This window comes from Muscardinus avellanarius (assembly GCF_963383645.1).
Source record: "Muscardinus avellanarius genome assembly, chromosome: 9".
NCBI lineage: Eukaryota > Metazoa > Chordata > Mammalia > Rodentia > Gliridae > Muscardinus > Muscardinus avellanarius.
Window position 1 is genome coordinate 43,877,117 of NC_137795.1, and position 16,547 is coordinate 43,893,663.

Sequence of the window (16,547 nt, forward strand, 5' to 3'; positions counted from 1 at the left end):
CACCGCCCGGCCGCAGGGCGCCCGCCTGCAGGGCGCGCCGAGCACCCTCACCCGCGGCGCGGGCTCCCCGGCTCAGCGCGCCCCGCCTGGGGGCGTCCCGAGCTCGGCCGTCGCCTCCCCGGGCAGCCAGGGCGCTGTCCGCGTCCTGAAATCTCCCCGCACCAGGGCTGGCGCAGGGGCCTAGGGCCAGGGCAAGAGGGAGAGCATCCCCACACACACACACCCGACCCGGGGCGCAGCTCCGGGCGCGCAGCGGCAGGGCATCCCGGGCCGGGCGTGGGGCCCCCAGGCGCGCTCCGGGCCAAAGCTGAGTTCACTGCAGGCAACTTGCCGCAGAGGGTCGCCGCTCTCCTGGGACAGGTGGAGCCGATCGCAAAGTCCCTTCCTAGCCTCCGCACTCCCAGCTTCTCGGAAGGAAGGCGGTCGGCTCACTGCCCCGGACTAGTCCCATCCCAGGGAGTTACGCCAGGGCGGGGCGGAGGGCGCCACCTCTCCTGCGGCGGACTCACCTGTCTCGCTCCCGCTCTCTGCCCGGAATGCCCCAGGGACCGCGGTCCCGCTGCCTTTATAGAGCTCGCAGAAGGCAGTGCGACGTTTTATTTATGGAGCAACACAGACACTTTAGTCCAAAGGAAGGACACACTATGATCTTTCCCCCACGGATCCTACCGGGAAAGAAATCCTACCCGCCTTCTTTCCCTTTCCCGAACCCAGAAGGCTGAGAATCTTACTGGTTGTCACCTAAGGGTCACCCAGGTTTTCCCTAGCCCCTCAATTACGAAAGGGTGCTGCAAGGTGAGGGCGGGTCGGGCTCTGTGGAATTCGTGTCCGGAGCGCAGTGCGGGCTGGAAGCTCTTTGACTCCTAGGCTGTATGAATCTGAGAGCTCCGCTGTCTAGCACAGGTGCTCTCTTACTCAGTGGGGGCAGGAGAGGAACAGCCCTTGGGTTCGCACATTATTACGATTTTTGTGTTTCTAGAGTCTTGTAGAGTCCTCAGTGAGTGGTGGTTATAGAAATCATAACCTGCCCATGGATTTTTGATGCATTTTCTGTGCATTTCCGGCCCTATGATATAGTTCGCCATGAAGTGTCTAGGTGGCCACTTCCTTACTTAACTCTTCTCATTTATCTGGACAATCAGGAAGTCAATAAACTGGACTAGCCTGGTGTTGTGGGGCATGCCTGTAATTTCAGTACTTGGGAGGCTGAGACAGGAGGATTGCAGGTTTGGCCAGCCTCAGCAACTTAGTAAGCCCCCCCACCCCCACCCCCCGCAACTTAGTGACACACTGTTTCAAAATAAAAAGTAAAATAGGCCTTGGGTTCAATCCCCAGCAGCAGCATCATAAAAATAACAATAATAATACCAGTAACAACAACAATTATAACTGGACTACCCAGGAATGGAACCTAGAGGGGGAGGAGGAGTCAGATCCATCCTTCCTCCTCCGTGTTTTTTCTTCTCTTAAGACGAATCTTGCTGAAACTGATGATGGTGAAGATGAAAGTGGAAGGAAGGGTTAGGCATACCAGAACATTATCATCTGATTATCAGTGTTTTCAATAAATGCAGAAGAGACTCCAAAATAAAGACTTTGGACATCTATTGTTAGCTACTCACTTGGAAAAATACAGAACATGATAATTTTATAAGCCCCCAGAAACAGAGCTCCTCTCAGGAGAAGCCTAGTCTGAATCTCCTAGGCAATATTGGTGCATACAAGTGTGTTTTTCTGAGGTATGAGTGAGTCAAGAGCTTTCAACAGATTTTCAAATGCTTACTTGATCAAAAGAGATTAGGAACCAAATAGTTGCTGGGTGTGGTGGTGCTGGCCCACAGGCCCAGCTATGCAGGATGCTGAGGTGGAAGGATCACTCAAATCATGAACTCAAGACCAACTTGGGCAACACGGTGAGGACAGAGGTCAGCAGAGGAGAGGAGAGGACAGGAGAGGACAGGACAGGAGAGGAGAGGACAGGAGAGGAGAGGAGAGGACAGGAGAGGAGAGATCAAGAATCCCTAAGGAAGCTGGTCATGGTGGTACTAGGAGATGTGAGACAGGAGGATTGCAGGTTCAAGGCCAGCCTCAGCAGCTTAACAAGACCCTGTTTCTTTTTTAAAAATATCGTTTAGTTTTTTATACCTTTATCGGTACATTATAGTCTCACACCAAAATGTAAATCATAGTGATAGTGTTACACATGTACACAGCACTCGGCGGGCTTTCCCCCAGTTCTCTCTCCATCTGTCTTTTAGTTTAATGGCATTGGGATTCTCATGTATGCACATAATAAGATGGAAGTAATTCCTTCATTGTTCCTCCTTCTCCCCTAACTTTCCCTGGACCACCTCCCTGGCTCCACTGAAGTTTCTCCTCCATTATTTGAAGTCACTCTGGTATCCCAACTACTCTCTAACTTCTACATGTGAGAGAAAACATATGACCCTTCACTTTCTGGGACAGGTTAATGTCACTTAACATAATATTCTCCATGTCCATCCATTTTCCAGAAAATGACATAATTTTGTTCTTCTTTATGGCTGAGTAGAATTCTATTGTGTATTATGTCCCACAATTTTGTAATCCATTCGTCTATTGATGGACAGATAGGTTGGTGGCATAATTTGGCTATTATGACTTGTGCTGCCATGAACATGGATGTGCATATATTACTATAATTATCTGATTTCAGTCCCTTTGAAAAGATACCTAGGAGTGGTACAGCTGGATCATATGGTGGATCCATTCTCAATTTTTTTTGTGTGTGTGGTACTGGGTGGTGGAACCCAGAGGCTTTCTACCTCCAGGCTACATCCCAGTCCTATTTTATAATTTATTTGGAAACAGGGTCTCACTAAGTTGCTGAGAGCCTCACTAAGTAGCTGAGGGTGGTTTCAAACCTGTGCAATCCTCCTGTCTCAGCCTCCCAAGCACTGAGATTACAAGTGTGTGCCACCATGCCCACCTATTCATTCTCAATTTTCTGAGGAATCTCCACATTTATCTCCGTAGTGGCTGCACTAATTTGCAATCCCACTAACAGCGTGGAAGAGTTCCTATTTCCCTGCATCTTCACCAGCATTTCTTTTGTTTGACTTCTTGATTGTCATTCTGATTGGGGTTAGATGGAATCTCAGCGTTGTTTTGATTTACATCTCCCTGATTGCTAATGATGTTGAACATTTTTTCATATATGTATTGGACATTGGTATCTCTTCTTTTGTGAAGCATCTATTGAGTTCAGTTGCCCATTTCTTGATTGGATTATTTTTTTAGTGCTGAGTCTATTAAGTACTTTGTATATTCTAGATATTTGTCCTCTATCAGCGGGATAGCTGAGCTTCCATTCTGTACACTCTTTTTAGACTCTTGATAGCTTCCTTTGATGAGCAGAAGCTTTTTAGTTTAATGCCATCCTATGTATTAATTATTGTTTTGATTTCCTGAGCTTTTGGAGTGTTATTGAAGAAGTTTCTACCTGTACTTATATGTTGCATTGCTGGATTTATGCTCTCCTCTAGTAACTTCAAAGTCAATAAAGTCTAATTTCCAGTTTTTTGATCCAACTCTAGCTGACCCTTGTGCAGGAAGAGAGTTAAGGGTTTAATTCCATTGTTCTACAAATGCACAACCAGTTTTTCTAACACCATTTGTTGAAAAGGCTGTATTTTTTTCAATGTATGTGCTTGGCAACTTTGTTGAAAATGAATTGGCTATACATGTGTGGATTTGTTTCTGTGTCTTCTATGCTGTTCTATTGGTCTATGTTGCTGTTTTTGTGCCAATACCATGCTGTTTTTATTACTATAGCTCTGTAGTATAATTTGAAGTCAAGAATTGTGATGCCTTCTGCATGGTTCCTACTGCTGACAATGCTTTGGCTATTCTGGGTCTTTTCATTTTTCTCCATATAACATTTATGGCTGATTTTTCTAGGTCTGTGAAGAATGACATTGGTATTTTGATAGAGGTTGCATAAAGGCCTTTTTGTGTGTGTGGCACTGGGAATTGAACATTGTAGAGGACTTTATACCTCTGAGCTACACCCAAGTCTGTTTTTATTTGGAAACAGGGTCTTGCTAAGCTGATGAGAATCTCACTACTTGCTGAGGCTGTCTTTGAACTTGTAATTCTTCTGTCTCAGCCTCCCAAATATTGGGATTAAAAGACTGCACCACCATGCCTGGCTTAGAATAGCTTTTTTTTTTTTTTTTTTTTTTGGTGGTACTGGGGATGGAACCCAGGAGCCTTCTACCTCCAGGCTACACTCCCAGACATATTTTTATATAATTTTTTTATTTGGAAAGAGGGTCTCTTAAGCCAGCTGAAGCTGTGTGATCCTCCTGTCTCAGCCTCCCAAGTGTGGGGGATTGCAAACGTGTGCCACCATGCCCGGCTAGAATGGCCATTTTGATTATTCTGCCTATCTAAAGATCAGGAGAGCTTTCCATTTTCTAATGGAGATCTCCAATTTCTTTCCTCTAAGATCTTCTTCAATTTCTTTCTTTAATGTTTTTATAATTTCCCTTTTTCTTTTTGCGAGTTTGTGGATGGAACCCAGGGGCATTCGACTTCTGAGCTATACCCCCTGCCCTATTTTTTATTCTTTATTTTGAAACAGAGTCTCATTAAGTTGCAGAGGGCCTCAGTAAGTAGCTGAGGCTGTCTGCGAACCGTGATCCTATGGTCTCAGCCTCCCAAATGCTGGGATTATAAGCGTGCACCACCACACCTGGCTATGTTTTATAATTTTCTTTGCAGAGATATTTTACCTCATTGGTTAGATTTATTCCTATGTATTTTATTATTTTTGAGGTTATTGTGAATAGAATTGTTTTCTGGATTCATGGCTGGCATATAGAAAAGCTACTGATTTTTTTTAGGTTGATTTTGTATTTCACTACTTTGCTGAATTTGTTAATAAGCTCTAAAAGTCTTTTGGTTAAGTTTTTTTATATTTTCTAAATATAGGCTCACATAAGACCCTGTTTCTAAATAAATAAATTAACAAATAGGCCTGGGTGTAGCTCAAACATAGAATGCCCCTGAGCTCAGTTCCCAGTCAAAACAAAATAATCATACAAAAGCCACTGAAGAAGGAAACTCAAAGAAAACTCATGACATGAATGCTTATCCACTTTCAGAGAAGAAGGGAAATGATTGATCTCTTGTGTACACTGTATTTAAGTATACCAATAGTCCTTAACTGAGGGCTCTCTTGACCCTAATCCAGAGCAATGTCTAGAGACATTTTCATTTGCCAAACCTGGATGGATGCTATTGAAAGCTAGTGAGCAGACGCTAAGGGGTGCTGCTAACCATTCTTCAGAGGACTCCATCATCCCTGTAAAGCTCTGTGTGTTATTCAAAATGTACAATTTTCTGTACTGGGGATTGAACCCAGGGGCATTCGACCTCTGAGCTACACTCCTAGGCCTTTTCATTTATTTATCTTAAAAAATTGGTTTGGGAGCTGGGCGTGGTGGCACACACTTGTAATCTCAGCATTCGGGAGGCTGAGACCACAGAATCGCAGTTCGTGGACAGCCTCAGCTACTTAGTGAGGCCCTCTGTAACTCAGTGAGACCCGGTTTCAAAATAAAGAATAAAAAATAGGGCAGGGGGTGTAGCTCGGAGGTAAAATGCCCCTGGGTTCCATCTCCAGACCTGCAAAAAAAAAAAAAAAAATTGGTTTGGGTACCATCATTGGAACACAGGGTCATTATACCTCTGAGCTACATTCCCAGCTTTTATTTTCTATTTTGAAACAGTTTTTCACTAAGTTGGTGAAGCTGGCCTTGAAGCTGTCATCCTCCTGGCTCAGACTCCCAAGTACTGGTATTTCTAGGCATGCATGCACCACCATGCTCAGTAGGTATATGCATTTCTTACAAATAGTACATTATGGGTGGTTATATAACTCAGCTCTGCTGAAATACAAGCAAATGTTTGTTTTAAGGTAGATTCCAAATGTACGTACTCTCTACACCCTCACACATACTTTTGAGGTCCAGTTGTAATGCTGTCTCTTCCATGAACATTCCTTGATGATCTCAGTGAGAATTAATTCAGTTCTTTTTCTGGATTCTCTTTGTACCTTATCTGATCCTCTTAGGCTAACTCTCACTATCCACCTTAGTATCATAATTTCATTTGCAAACAAGCTTTATCTTCTTTACTAAACAAAAATATTTTAGAGGGCAAGCAATATCTCTCCCTTCAACTGTTATTACTATCATGTTGAAACAGACCTACCTACAGCCCAAGCATACATTAAAAAAAAACCCTAAGTATATATTACATATTGGTGTACAATGTTTCTTTTTCAGTTAAGAATATGATATGGTCAGATGTGGAGGTGCACACTTTTAATCCCAGTACTTGAGAGGCTGAGACAGGAGGATCACAGGCTAAGGACAGCATCAGGAACATAGCAAGACCCTCAGAAATGTAACAAGACCCTGCTCCAAATAAGAAATAAAAAGGGATGGAGGTGTAACTAGGAGGTAGACTGCTCCTGGGTTCAACCCCCAGTAACACACACACACACACACACACACACACACACACACACATATACACACACACTAATATGGTGTTTGTTATAATATAGAAATCATTACAGGTAAGTACATAAGGGTTTTTCCTAACCTTGGTCAATGGCTGCCAAAAATTCCAGAATATCAACTTACTTGCATAGCGCCACAGTGACTCATTTAAATGACTCTTTAATTGACTTAGAGTCATTTTATGCAAATATAAATATAACCTATATGTCACTCTAAATAAGGATTTCTGCTTCCAGTTATTTGCTTATTTTTTTTTTTTTCGTGGTACTGGGAGTTAAACCCAGGGACATTCTACCTCCAAGCTATACCCCAGCCCTATTTTATTTTTATTTTGAAACTAGGTTCACGAGAGTCTCACTACTTGCTGAGGCTGTCCTGGAACCTGCAATCCTCCTGTTTCAGCCTCCCAAGTACTGTAATTATGGGCATGCGCCACCACACCTGCTTATCTTGAGCACTTTTAGTCAGGTCCAGTCAGCCCCATGGACCACTTTGTATAGGAACTTGGCAATGGCTTCATGCCAATAGTGATTTCTAGAGTGTTAAGAAGTGCAGTAGAGGTGGAAAAAGGACAAAGAAGAAAACAGACTGTTAGATAACATTAAAAGTCAGAGGGAAAGCGGGCTTGGTGGCGCACACTTGTAATCCCAGCATTTGGGAGACTGAGACAGGAGGATCATGGTTCGCAGTCAGCATCAGCTACTTAGTAAGGCCCTCTGCAACTCAGTGAGACCTTGCTTCAAAATAAAAAAATAAAAAATAGGGCTAGGAGTGTAGCTTGGAGGTAGAATGACCCTAGGTTCCATCCCCAGTACCGCAAAAAAAAGGGGGGGGGATTACTTCCCTTGGAAAATAGACAGAAGTCTTCAAAATTCATGTTTCTATATAAAAAGTTCATTCAAAAATCACTATATGTCCTGCATGTATATAGATGAAGATACCCCCTTTTTTCTATTAAATGCTTTTCCTATAGCAAAAATAAATGGTGCGAGGACAGAAGACCTTTTCCATTACAGGATTCTCTAAGGGTATAGAACTGCCTTTTTAATAGTCAAAAGAGTCTCTGAATTTGGCTGTTTTTTCAAAACGGAGAAGAGTAGGAAGTGATAACAGCTTGCTCTCCCCACCCAATTACTTGTTACATCCAACACATCAGATTACTCACCCGGCTTTACAAATCAAGCTTTGCCTATTTTGCATTGAGGTGGGTGGTTCTTACTTATCAGAATTTAATCATGGCCTAGAATTTCTTTCCAAAGAGATAGATGTGTCACTTCAAAATAAATGTCAGACAATAATATTGCTGCTTTTCAGTATTTACTTAGCAGTTAACGTTGATTGAACAGACCCTTGCTGACTTATCACTCAAGACTTGTAGGTTGAGATCTACTTATTCATTCATTCATTCATTCATTCATTCATGGTCTTTATTTATATCAATCATGAGTACAATTAAGAGCAAAAGCCTGCACCCTGACCTCATATCTGTGGGTCCGGCAGACATTCATCAATGATCACAAAATGTATATCCTATTTCACTAATTTAAAAATGCACACTTACAACTAATGGTGTGCAATTTTTTTTTTTTTTTTTTTTTTTTTTTTTTTTTTTTTTGGTGGTACTGGGGTTCCTGGAAGCCCTTCTATCTCCGGGCTACACTCCCAGACTTATTTTTACATTTTTATTTGGAAACAGGGTCTCCTAAGCCAGCGCGCGCGGCTGGCTTCGAACCTGCGCGATCCTCCTGTCTCTGCCTCCCAAGCGCGGGGATTACAAGCGTGCGCCGCCACGCCCGGCTAATGGTGTGAAATTTTTAAATTGATAGCACTAAGCCGGGCGTGGCGGCGCACGCTTGTAATCCCCGCGCTTGGGAGGCAGAGACAGGAGGATCGCGCAGGTTCGAAGCCAGCCACACTGCATTAGGAGACCCTGTTTCCAAATAAAAATGTAAAAATAGGTCTGGGAGTGTAGCCCGGAGGTAGAAGGGCTTCCAGGAACCCCAGTACCACCAAAAAATAAGTAAATAAATAAATAAATTGATAGCGCTATTTTTCTTAATGATCCATAAAATATTTTATGTTTTATAGTTAATGATATCCTAGAATTAATGAAATATGGATAGTTACATTCATTCATAAGTATATGTGCTTTTATGTATGTATTTGCTATAAGAATGATTTGACAGCACTTGGGAGGCTGAGGCAGGAGGATCACAGGTTTGAAGCCAGCTCAGCAATTTAAAGAGGCTCCTGCCACCTAGCAAGACCTTGTTTCAACACGAAAAGGGCTGAACCAGGCGTGGTGACACACACTTATAATCCCAGTATTTGGGAGACAGGACAGGAGGATCGCAGGTTCGTGGCCATCCTCAGCTACTTAGGGAGGCCCTCTGTGATTTAGGGTTTCAAAGTAAAGGATAACCAAATAGGGCTGAGGGTGAAGCTTGGAAACAGAATGCTCTTGGATTCAATCCCCAGTACTGCATAAGTAAATAAGTAATAATAAAAAGCGTTGAGGGTCTAGTTCAGAGGTAGAACACCCCTATGTTTAATCCGCAGTAACAAAAAGTTGAGTCCTTTGTTAGTTTAACTTAAAAGCAGCCAGTCTTGCTGCTGCTTCTTTTCTACTTCTTATTTGTGTGTGTGTGTATATATATATATATTTTTTTTTTCCCAGTACTGGGGATTGACCCCAGGGTCTGAGCTTTTATTGTTATGTTTGTTAATTTTCTCAAAACAATAGATGCTAAATTTCTACCATATCTATACAAAAAAAGAAAACTTAAATTATTAGCTTTTTTTTTAATCTCTCCTATTCTGAACAACTCATTGGTGTGTGTGTGTGTGTGTGTGTGTGTGTGTGTGTGTGTGTGTGTGTTGATACTGGGGATTGAACCCAGAGGCATTCTATCTCTCAGCTATATCTGCCGTCCTTCTTCATTTCTTGTTACATTGCTGAGGCTGTCTTCAAACCTGCAGTCCTCCTTAGCTTCCCAAGGAAGGATTATACCGCGGCAGCAGTCTCCTCACAGGTCTTTTGGGGGCTTTTCCTGCTCGACTTATAAGTTATTTCCCACAGCAACAACAACAACAACAACAACAAAAGTCTAAAAATGCGAATCTAGTCAGGCTTATCTTTAGTTTAAAACCTTTCCCTGGGCATGGTGGCACATGCTTGTAATCCCAGTACTTGGGAGGCTGAGACAGGAAGATTGCAGGATGATGCTTCAAGACTCTCAGCAACCTAGTGAGACCCCGTTACAAACTAAAAAATAAAACAGAGCTGAAGTTGTGGCTCAGAGGTAGAACTCCCCTGGCTTCAATCGTTCAGTCCCTAGTAAAACACACACACACACACACACACACACACACACACACACACACACACACATTCAAAATGGCTCCCCAATGCTATTAGCCCTCCTTCAATGGACTTGAAGTATTATGCTCTCTTATCTCTGAACCTGCTTCCTCCTCTGCCTGGATTCCTTCCTTCTTTTCTCCATTCCTAGCATTTTCTTTTCTTTTTTCTTCTTTCTTCTTTTTTTTTCTTTTGGCACTGGGGATTGAACCTAGGGGCATTCCATCTCTGAGCTACACCCCCAGCCCTATTTTATTTTTTATTTTGAAACAGGGTATTGCTAACTTGCTGAGGCTATCCTCAAATCTGTGATCCTCTTGTCTCGGCCTCCCAAGTACTGGGATTATAGGCGTGTTGGCATCGTGCCTGGCTCCTATATTCTTCATTTATGTATCCCTCTGATGGTGGCTTCCCTAGAAACGAAAGGCAAGGTTGGATATTCTTCATACACACATCCTTAGCACTATGTGAGTACTTACCACCGTGGAAGGAACTTTTCTAAATCTGGTAGTGGGCTATAAACTGCTTGAAGGTAAGGACTTTACTAAGAGCGCTGTGGAGTCAGAGCATCTGAGTTTTCGTCCTGGCTCTGTCATTTTCTACCTGTTTGACCTTGGGGAAGTGATGCAGTTTCACCTGGACTCAATTTCACCATATTTAAAAGAAAATGATGTGAGAACAGTTCTGGTCTCGTAATGTTGGAGTGAGAATGAAATAGTAAGCACCTGATACATGCCAGCTACTTTAAGTGAGTCTTAGAGCCCTGGGGAGCTGATTAAGTTCAGTCTTGGTATATTTTGAGCTTCATTCCAGAAAAAGGTACGTGAGTGTATGTATATATGTTATTTGATGTTGCCAAGAATAGCTAATTTTATCTGTCAAAAATTTCTCCCTAGCACGCTCTTTTGAGTCATAGATTTTGGCTTTTAAGTAAGCTAAAGGTTGTTAATTGGGAGAACGGCCAGAAAAACTTATCCACAGCTTTTGACTCACATGTTGAACAAATCTGGCACCATGAGCGACAGGCTGCCTTCTGCTTCTAATCATTTTTCTTTCTAATTTTGTTTCTCCCACTCAAAGGGATTATAATTTATTTTCATTGCAGAATCCATGGAAGATATCACAAGATGTAAAGGCAGTCACTTTCAAGTAGACAGAACCCAGATTTGCTGAACATCACAGCTGGCTTCATCCATAGTACTAAGCAGTAGCAGACTACTCATGTAGACCTCTGAAATGCGCGCGCTCTCTCTCTTATCTCTCTCTCTCTCTATTTCTCTGTCTCTCATCTCTCTCTCTCTCCACACACACACAGGCATACAGGCATATATATTTAATATACTAATATATTATTATATGTATTATTACATGTATTAATTAATATATGTATTTAATTAGTGTTTTGAAAGCTTCTCTAAGAGCGGGTGAGCAGCCTGGGCAATGAAAGTTTTAAACCCATCAAATCCATCCATCCATTCATCCTTCCTTCCTTCCTTCCTTCTTCCTTTTTTTGTACTGGACATTGAACCCAGAAACATTCTATGTCCAAGCTATACCCAAAGCCCTTTTTTATTTTGAAACAGGGTCTTGTTAAGTTGCTGAGGCTATCCTCAAACCTGTAATATTCTTTTCTTAGCCTCCAAAGTACTAGGATTACACCTGGAATCCTGGTACTTGAATTAAACCTATCATGTTTCAAAAATCTCTATGGATTAAACCAAATATTTCAAAATTTTATCCAAGGAAATTTCTCTCTTTCCTTCCATCTCTTCACTCCCAGTATCTGTCCCCTCCTTTTTATTCTACCCTTAACAGAACAACTTCCCCCTTCACTTCCCATATTCAGGGTTTTCCATGCATAGGCATTTCTCTCTCCTTTGAAATTCCTACAAAAAGAGATAAATTTGAAAATGCTTTTTGGCCAGCCCCAAAGGCTATATATTGTAAGACAATAAAACATTTACAAAATGAGGGAAACTGCAACACTTGTGACAATCAGGAGCAGTGCTGTTCACACCTCCTCTATTAACCTAATCATCAGGCCTTTGGTCCCAAACTCCTCTTTCTCCAAGAAGTCCACCAGCATCTCCTTTTGTCTGAACATTCTCTCCGTGGAATTCTTACATTTTTTTCTACTGCAGACTTGACATCGTTTTGTAGTTTTGCCCATTTTTTCTGTGTTTGTGTGAGCCCCTAGAAGAAATATGCCTCTTGAGGATTCAAGCTTATTTTTTGTGACCCTGGACAAGTTTCCTCTTCTTTGTTACAAGTATAATGAAGTAACAGCCGTTCATTATATTCTCACGGTAATTGCATACCATGACAACTTTCTGGACCATAGTAAAGTGCTCAATAAAGTGAATTCGCTTTTCTTTCTTCCTTAGTTTTGTGTCTCCTCCATGTTGCCCCTCGCTGATCAGTGGGTGGCAATGCGGGGCGCTGATTCACGGTACTGGCTCTGGGTTTCATTTTCTGCTCAGCAACTCCCTGAGCAATTCAGGAAGCACAGTGTCTTTATTACTCCTTTTTCTTGTCTGCAAATTGGGAATGACACTAGCATTACTTCATAGGGTTGCTGCAATGGTTTTGTGACTGAGAGTAGGTAAGGCAATTAGAACCCAGCGCAGGGTGAGTACTCGAGGAATGCTACTCTTAGTCATGATATCTTTGCCATGATAAGTGCATAGTAGGCACCTTAAAATATTCTGACTTGGAAAAAAATCAAAGCAGTTTAGTCGAGGTTAACTTGGTCACTGTTCTCTACTCAGTGGTTGCCTTTTTTTTTTCTTTTCTTTTCTTTTCCTGATGCTGGGAATTGAACCCAGGGGCATTCTACCTTTGAGCTATACCTCCAGCCCTTTCTAGTTTGTTTTTTTGTTTGTTTGTTTGTTTGTTTGTTTGTTTTTGGTATTGGGGATGGAACCCTTCTACCTCCAGGCTACACTCCCAGACCTATTTTTATATATTTTTTTTATTTGGAAACAGGGTCTCTTAAACCAGCAAGGCTGGCTTTGAACCTGTGGGATCCTCCTGTCTCTGCCTCCCAAGCACGGGGATTACAAGCATGTGCCCCAATGCCCCGCTCTAGTTTTTGTTTTGAAACAGTCTTACTAGGTTGCTGAGAGCCTCGCTATATTGCTGAGGCTGTCCCAATTCCCCTGTTTCATCATCCCAAGTACTGGGATTACAGGTTAATGGTTATTTTTTATTTTGTTTAGTTTGTCCATTTAACTATACCTGGATCTTGCAAATGACTTAACACTGGTTCAAACTGTACTCTAGTCATAAAAATAAAGTTATTTATTTATTTATGGCACTAGGGTGGAACCCAAGGGCTTACTACCTCCGGGCTATACTCCCAGACCTATTTTATATTTTTATTTGGAAACAGAGTCTCACTAAGTTGCTGAGAGCCTCACTCAGTAGCTGAGGCTGGCTTCAAACCTGTGCGATCCTCCTGTCTCAGCCTCCCAAGCACGGGGATTACAACCATGCGCCACCATGTCTCGCTAAAATCAAGTTATTTAGAAAACAAAAGCCATAAGGAATTACTAAGTAGAATTATAATAAAATAGAAAATGCATTTAGTGAGACTAAGTAAGAAATTCCCAGCAGTATACATCATAATTTAAATCTTAGAGTTCTAGAAAAGACAGCTGTATGCTAATGTAATATTAATATAATTCCATTATAAACCAATTGAAACGCTAATATAGGTTGACAGTCAAAAGTACAGAAGTCTAAATAATGTTTTGTTTTCTTCTCAAGGACTTAAAATGTATTATAAGTAGCTAATTAACCTGGACAGTGTTTCCAGAATAGTAAAATAGATACGTAATTCAGCAGTACTGCTTTACAAAAAGTATTAACTTTATCATTCTTATATTTTGTGTGTGTGTGTGTGTGGTACTGGGGATTGAACCTAGGGGCATTCTACCTCTGAGCTACACCCTCAGCTGTTTTCAGTGTTTGTTTCAAAACAGGGTTTCACTAGGTTGCTGAAAGTCTCCTTTTGTTGCTGAAGTTGACCTTGAACCAGAGATCTTCTTGTCTCAATCTCTCCAGTACAAAGATTGCAGGCATGCACCACCATGCCCAGTCTTACAATTAAAGGAATCAGCCATTCCTACACGGGTTAATAACACAAATAACAGTCTCTAGTCTCTTCTCCCAGTTCCCCTTCCTAAAGGCAACCACTTTCAAATTCTTTACCTGATTCCTAGATACCTCTATCTCTAAATAATATTCATGCATTCCTTTTTAATTTTTATTTTGAGATGACTTACTTCTCTTTCCTGTGTTCCCACTACTACCAAATTTCCTTATTTCTCCATCTTCTCAATATAATATCATAATTTTGGTTAGATCAGTAGACAGTATTTACATTATTGTAATTCTATTTTCAGTTCAGAATGGAGCTGCCTGGTAAAGGGCTATTACTTTTTATGTTCTACACGTGTGTGTGTGTGTGTGTGTGTGTGTGTGTGTGTTTCCTTGAGTTTCAGTTGTCTTTCTTATCTTTTATTTTTTCATCTTGTGTTGTTTTCTTTTCTATAATCATTAATACTTATCACCATTTAAACTCAATCTCTCCTCCAGCTGATATGGATCTCCTTTCAGTATGTTCCCTCACACTGGCTATCTGATCAACCTCATCTTCTAGAAAAGTCTTCTCTCAGAACTGTCTACCTGCTTCCTAGCTCACAGCCTCCCATCACCAACATCCCGTGGATTCCCTCTGCCTCTCCCCCGTGTGGATCTCCTCTGTCCTGGTTACCACCTTCCTCTTCCTTGGTTTACTCATCCTTTAGGTGGATCACTTCCTCTTTCCACTAGTGTTTGAAGGAAGCACCCAGATGCGGGAGGAAAGACCGGGCTGGGGGGGGGGACTTGTGAGTCTAAAAATGTCTCTATTCCTCACTCATGCTTGATTTGTGACTTGATTACAGAGTACTAGATTGGGCCTGGCATGGTGGCACATACCTGTAATCCCAGTACTTGGGGAGGCTGAGACAGGTTCGAGGCTAGCCTCAGCAACTTAGCTAGACTTTCAGCAACCTTGTGAGACCCTGTTCCAAAACAAAAATAAATAAAAATAAAGAGTTGGGGGTGTAGCTGAGAGGTATAATGCCCCTGCGTTCAATCTCTGGCAACATACACACACACACACACACACACACACACACACACACACCAAAGAATGAGAGGGCCAGGCGTGGTGGCACACGCTTGTAATCTCCGTGCTTGGGAGGCAGAGACAGGAGGATCACGTAGGTTCGAAGCCAGCCTTGCTGGTTTAGGAGACACTGTTTCCAAATAAAAAAAATATAAAATAGGTCTTGGAGTGTAGCCTGGAGGTAGAATGGCTTCCAGGAAAACCAGAAAAAAAAAAAAAAGAGAGAAGTCGAATATATTTTTCCTCATAATTTTGAAAGCACTTTTCTATTGTCTTTTATTTTCCAAAGTTTTTTTTTTTTTTTGAGAAATCTGAACTTAACTGGATCTCTTAATTTTTTTTTTTTTTTTTTGTGGGTCTGGGGATGGAGCCCAGGGGCATTCAGCCTCCGATCTATACCCCCTGCCCTATTTTTTATTCTTTATTTTGAAACCAGGTGGCCAGGCGTGGTGGTGCATACTTGTAATCCCCGCGCTTGGGAGGCTGAGACAGGAGGATTGCGCAGGTTTGAAGCTAGCCGCTCTGACTTAAGAGACCCTGTTTCCAAGTAAAAATATAAAATAGGTCTGGGAGTGTAGCCTGGAGGTAGAAGGGTTTCCAGAAACCCCAGTACCACCAAAAAAAAAAAAAGAAAAGAAAAGAAAGAAAGAAGGAAAGAAAGAAAGAAAGAGAGGGAGAGAGAGAAAGAAAGAAAGAAAGAAAGAAAGAAAGAAAGAAAGAAAGAAAGAAAGAAAGAAAAGAAAGAAAGAAAAAAATCGCTTCTCGGCGTTTTGGCTAAGATCAAGTGTGAAACCAGGTCTCACTGAGTTGCAGAGGGCCTCACTAAGTAGCTGAGGCTATTCGTGAACCACAATCAGTCTCAGCCTCCTGAATGCTGGGATTACAAGCGTGCACCACCACGCCCCACCTGGATCTCTTAATATTTATGCTTTCTGAAAACTTGTAGAATCTTCCTTTTGAATCCAGTTCATTGGTGTGGGTCTGTGCTATTGAATGCATTCCCCACAAATTCAGCTGAAACTCAATGGCTGATATGGTAATGTTAAGAAGTGGGTCGTCTAAGGAGTTACTGTGTGATGCAGGCTCCCCTGCCCTGTCATGAAGGGGACAGAGGCCTTTATACAAGGCCTTACTGAAGGGAGTTCATCACTCTTGCCCTTCTACCTTTGCCACAGGAGGACACAGACTATCTCCCTTTTGGAGGATATAGGCACCATCTTAGAAACAGAAAGCAACTCTCATTAGACCTGAATTTGCTGGTGCCTTGATCTTGGAGATTTCAGTCTCTAGAAATGTGGAAAATAATTTTTATTTATTTTGTGGTACTAGGGCTTAAACACAGGGGTTTCTACCTCTGAGCTATACCCCCAGGCCTTTTTTTAAATTTTAAAACAGGGTCTCATTAATTTACTGTGCACTGGTCTTGAACCTATGATTC

At 41.9% G+C, this 16,547-nt stretch overlaps 1 protein-coding gene across 1 annotated transcript in view; it reads right to left on the reverse strand.

The window, feature by feature from the left end:
- Positions 1-441: 441 nt before the first annotated feature.
- Positions 442-16,547, reverse strand: part of BCAP29 (B cell receptor associated protein 29) — a gene marked incomplete at both ends in the record, with an annotated part of 76,099 nt that continues 59,993 nt past the window's right edge. The window contains 2 exon segments of the mRNA XM_080701810.1: positions 442-573; positions 11,951-12,126. Coding sequence (XP_080557936.1) covers positions 442-573; positions 11,951-12,126 — 308 coding nt within the window.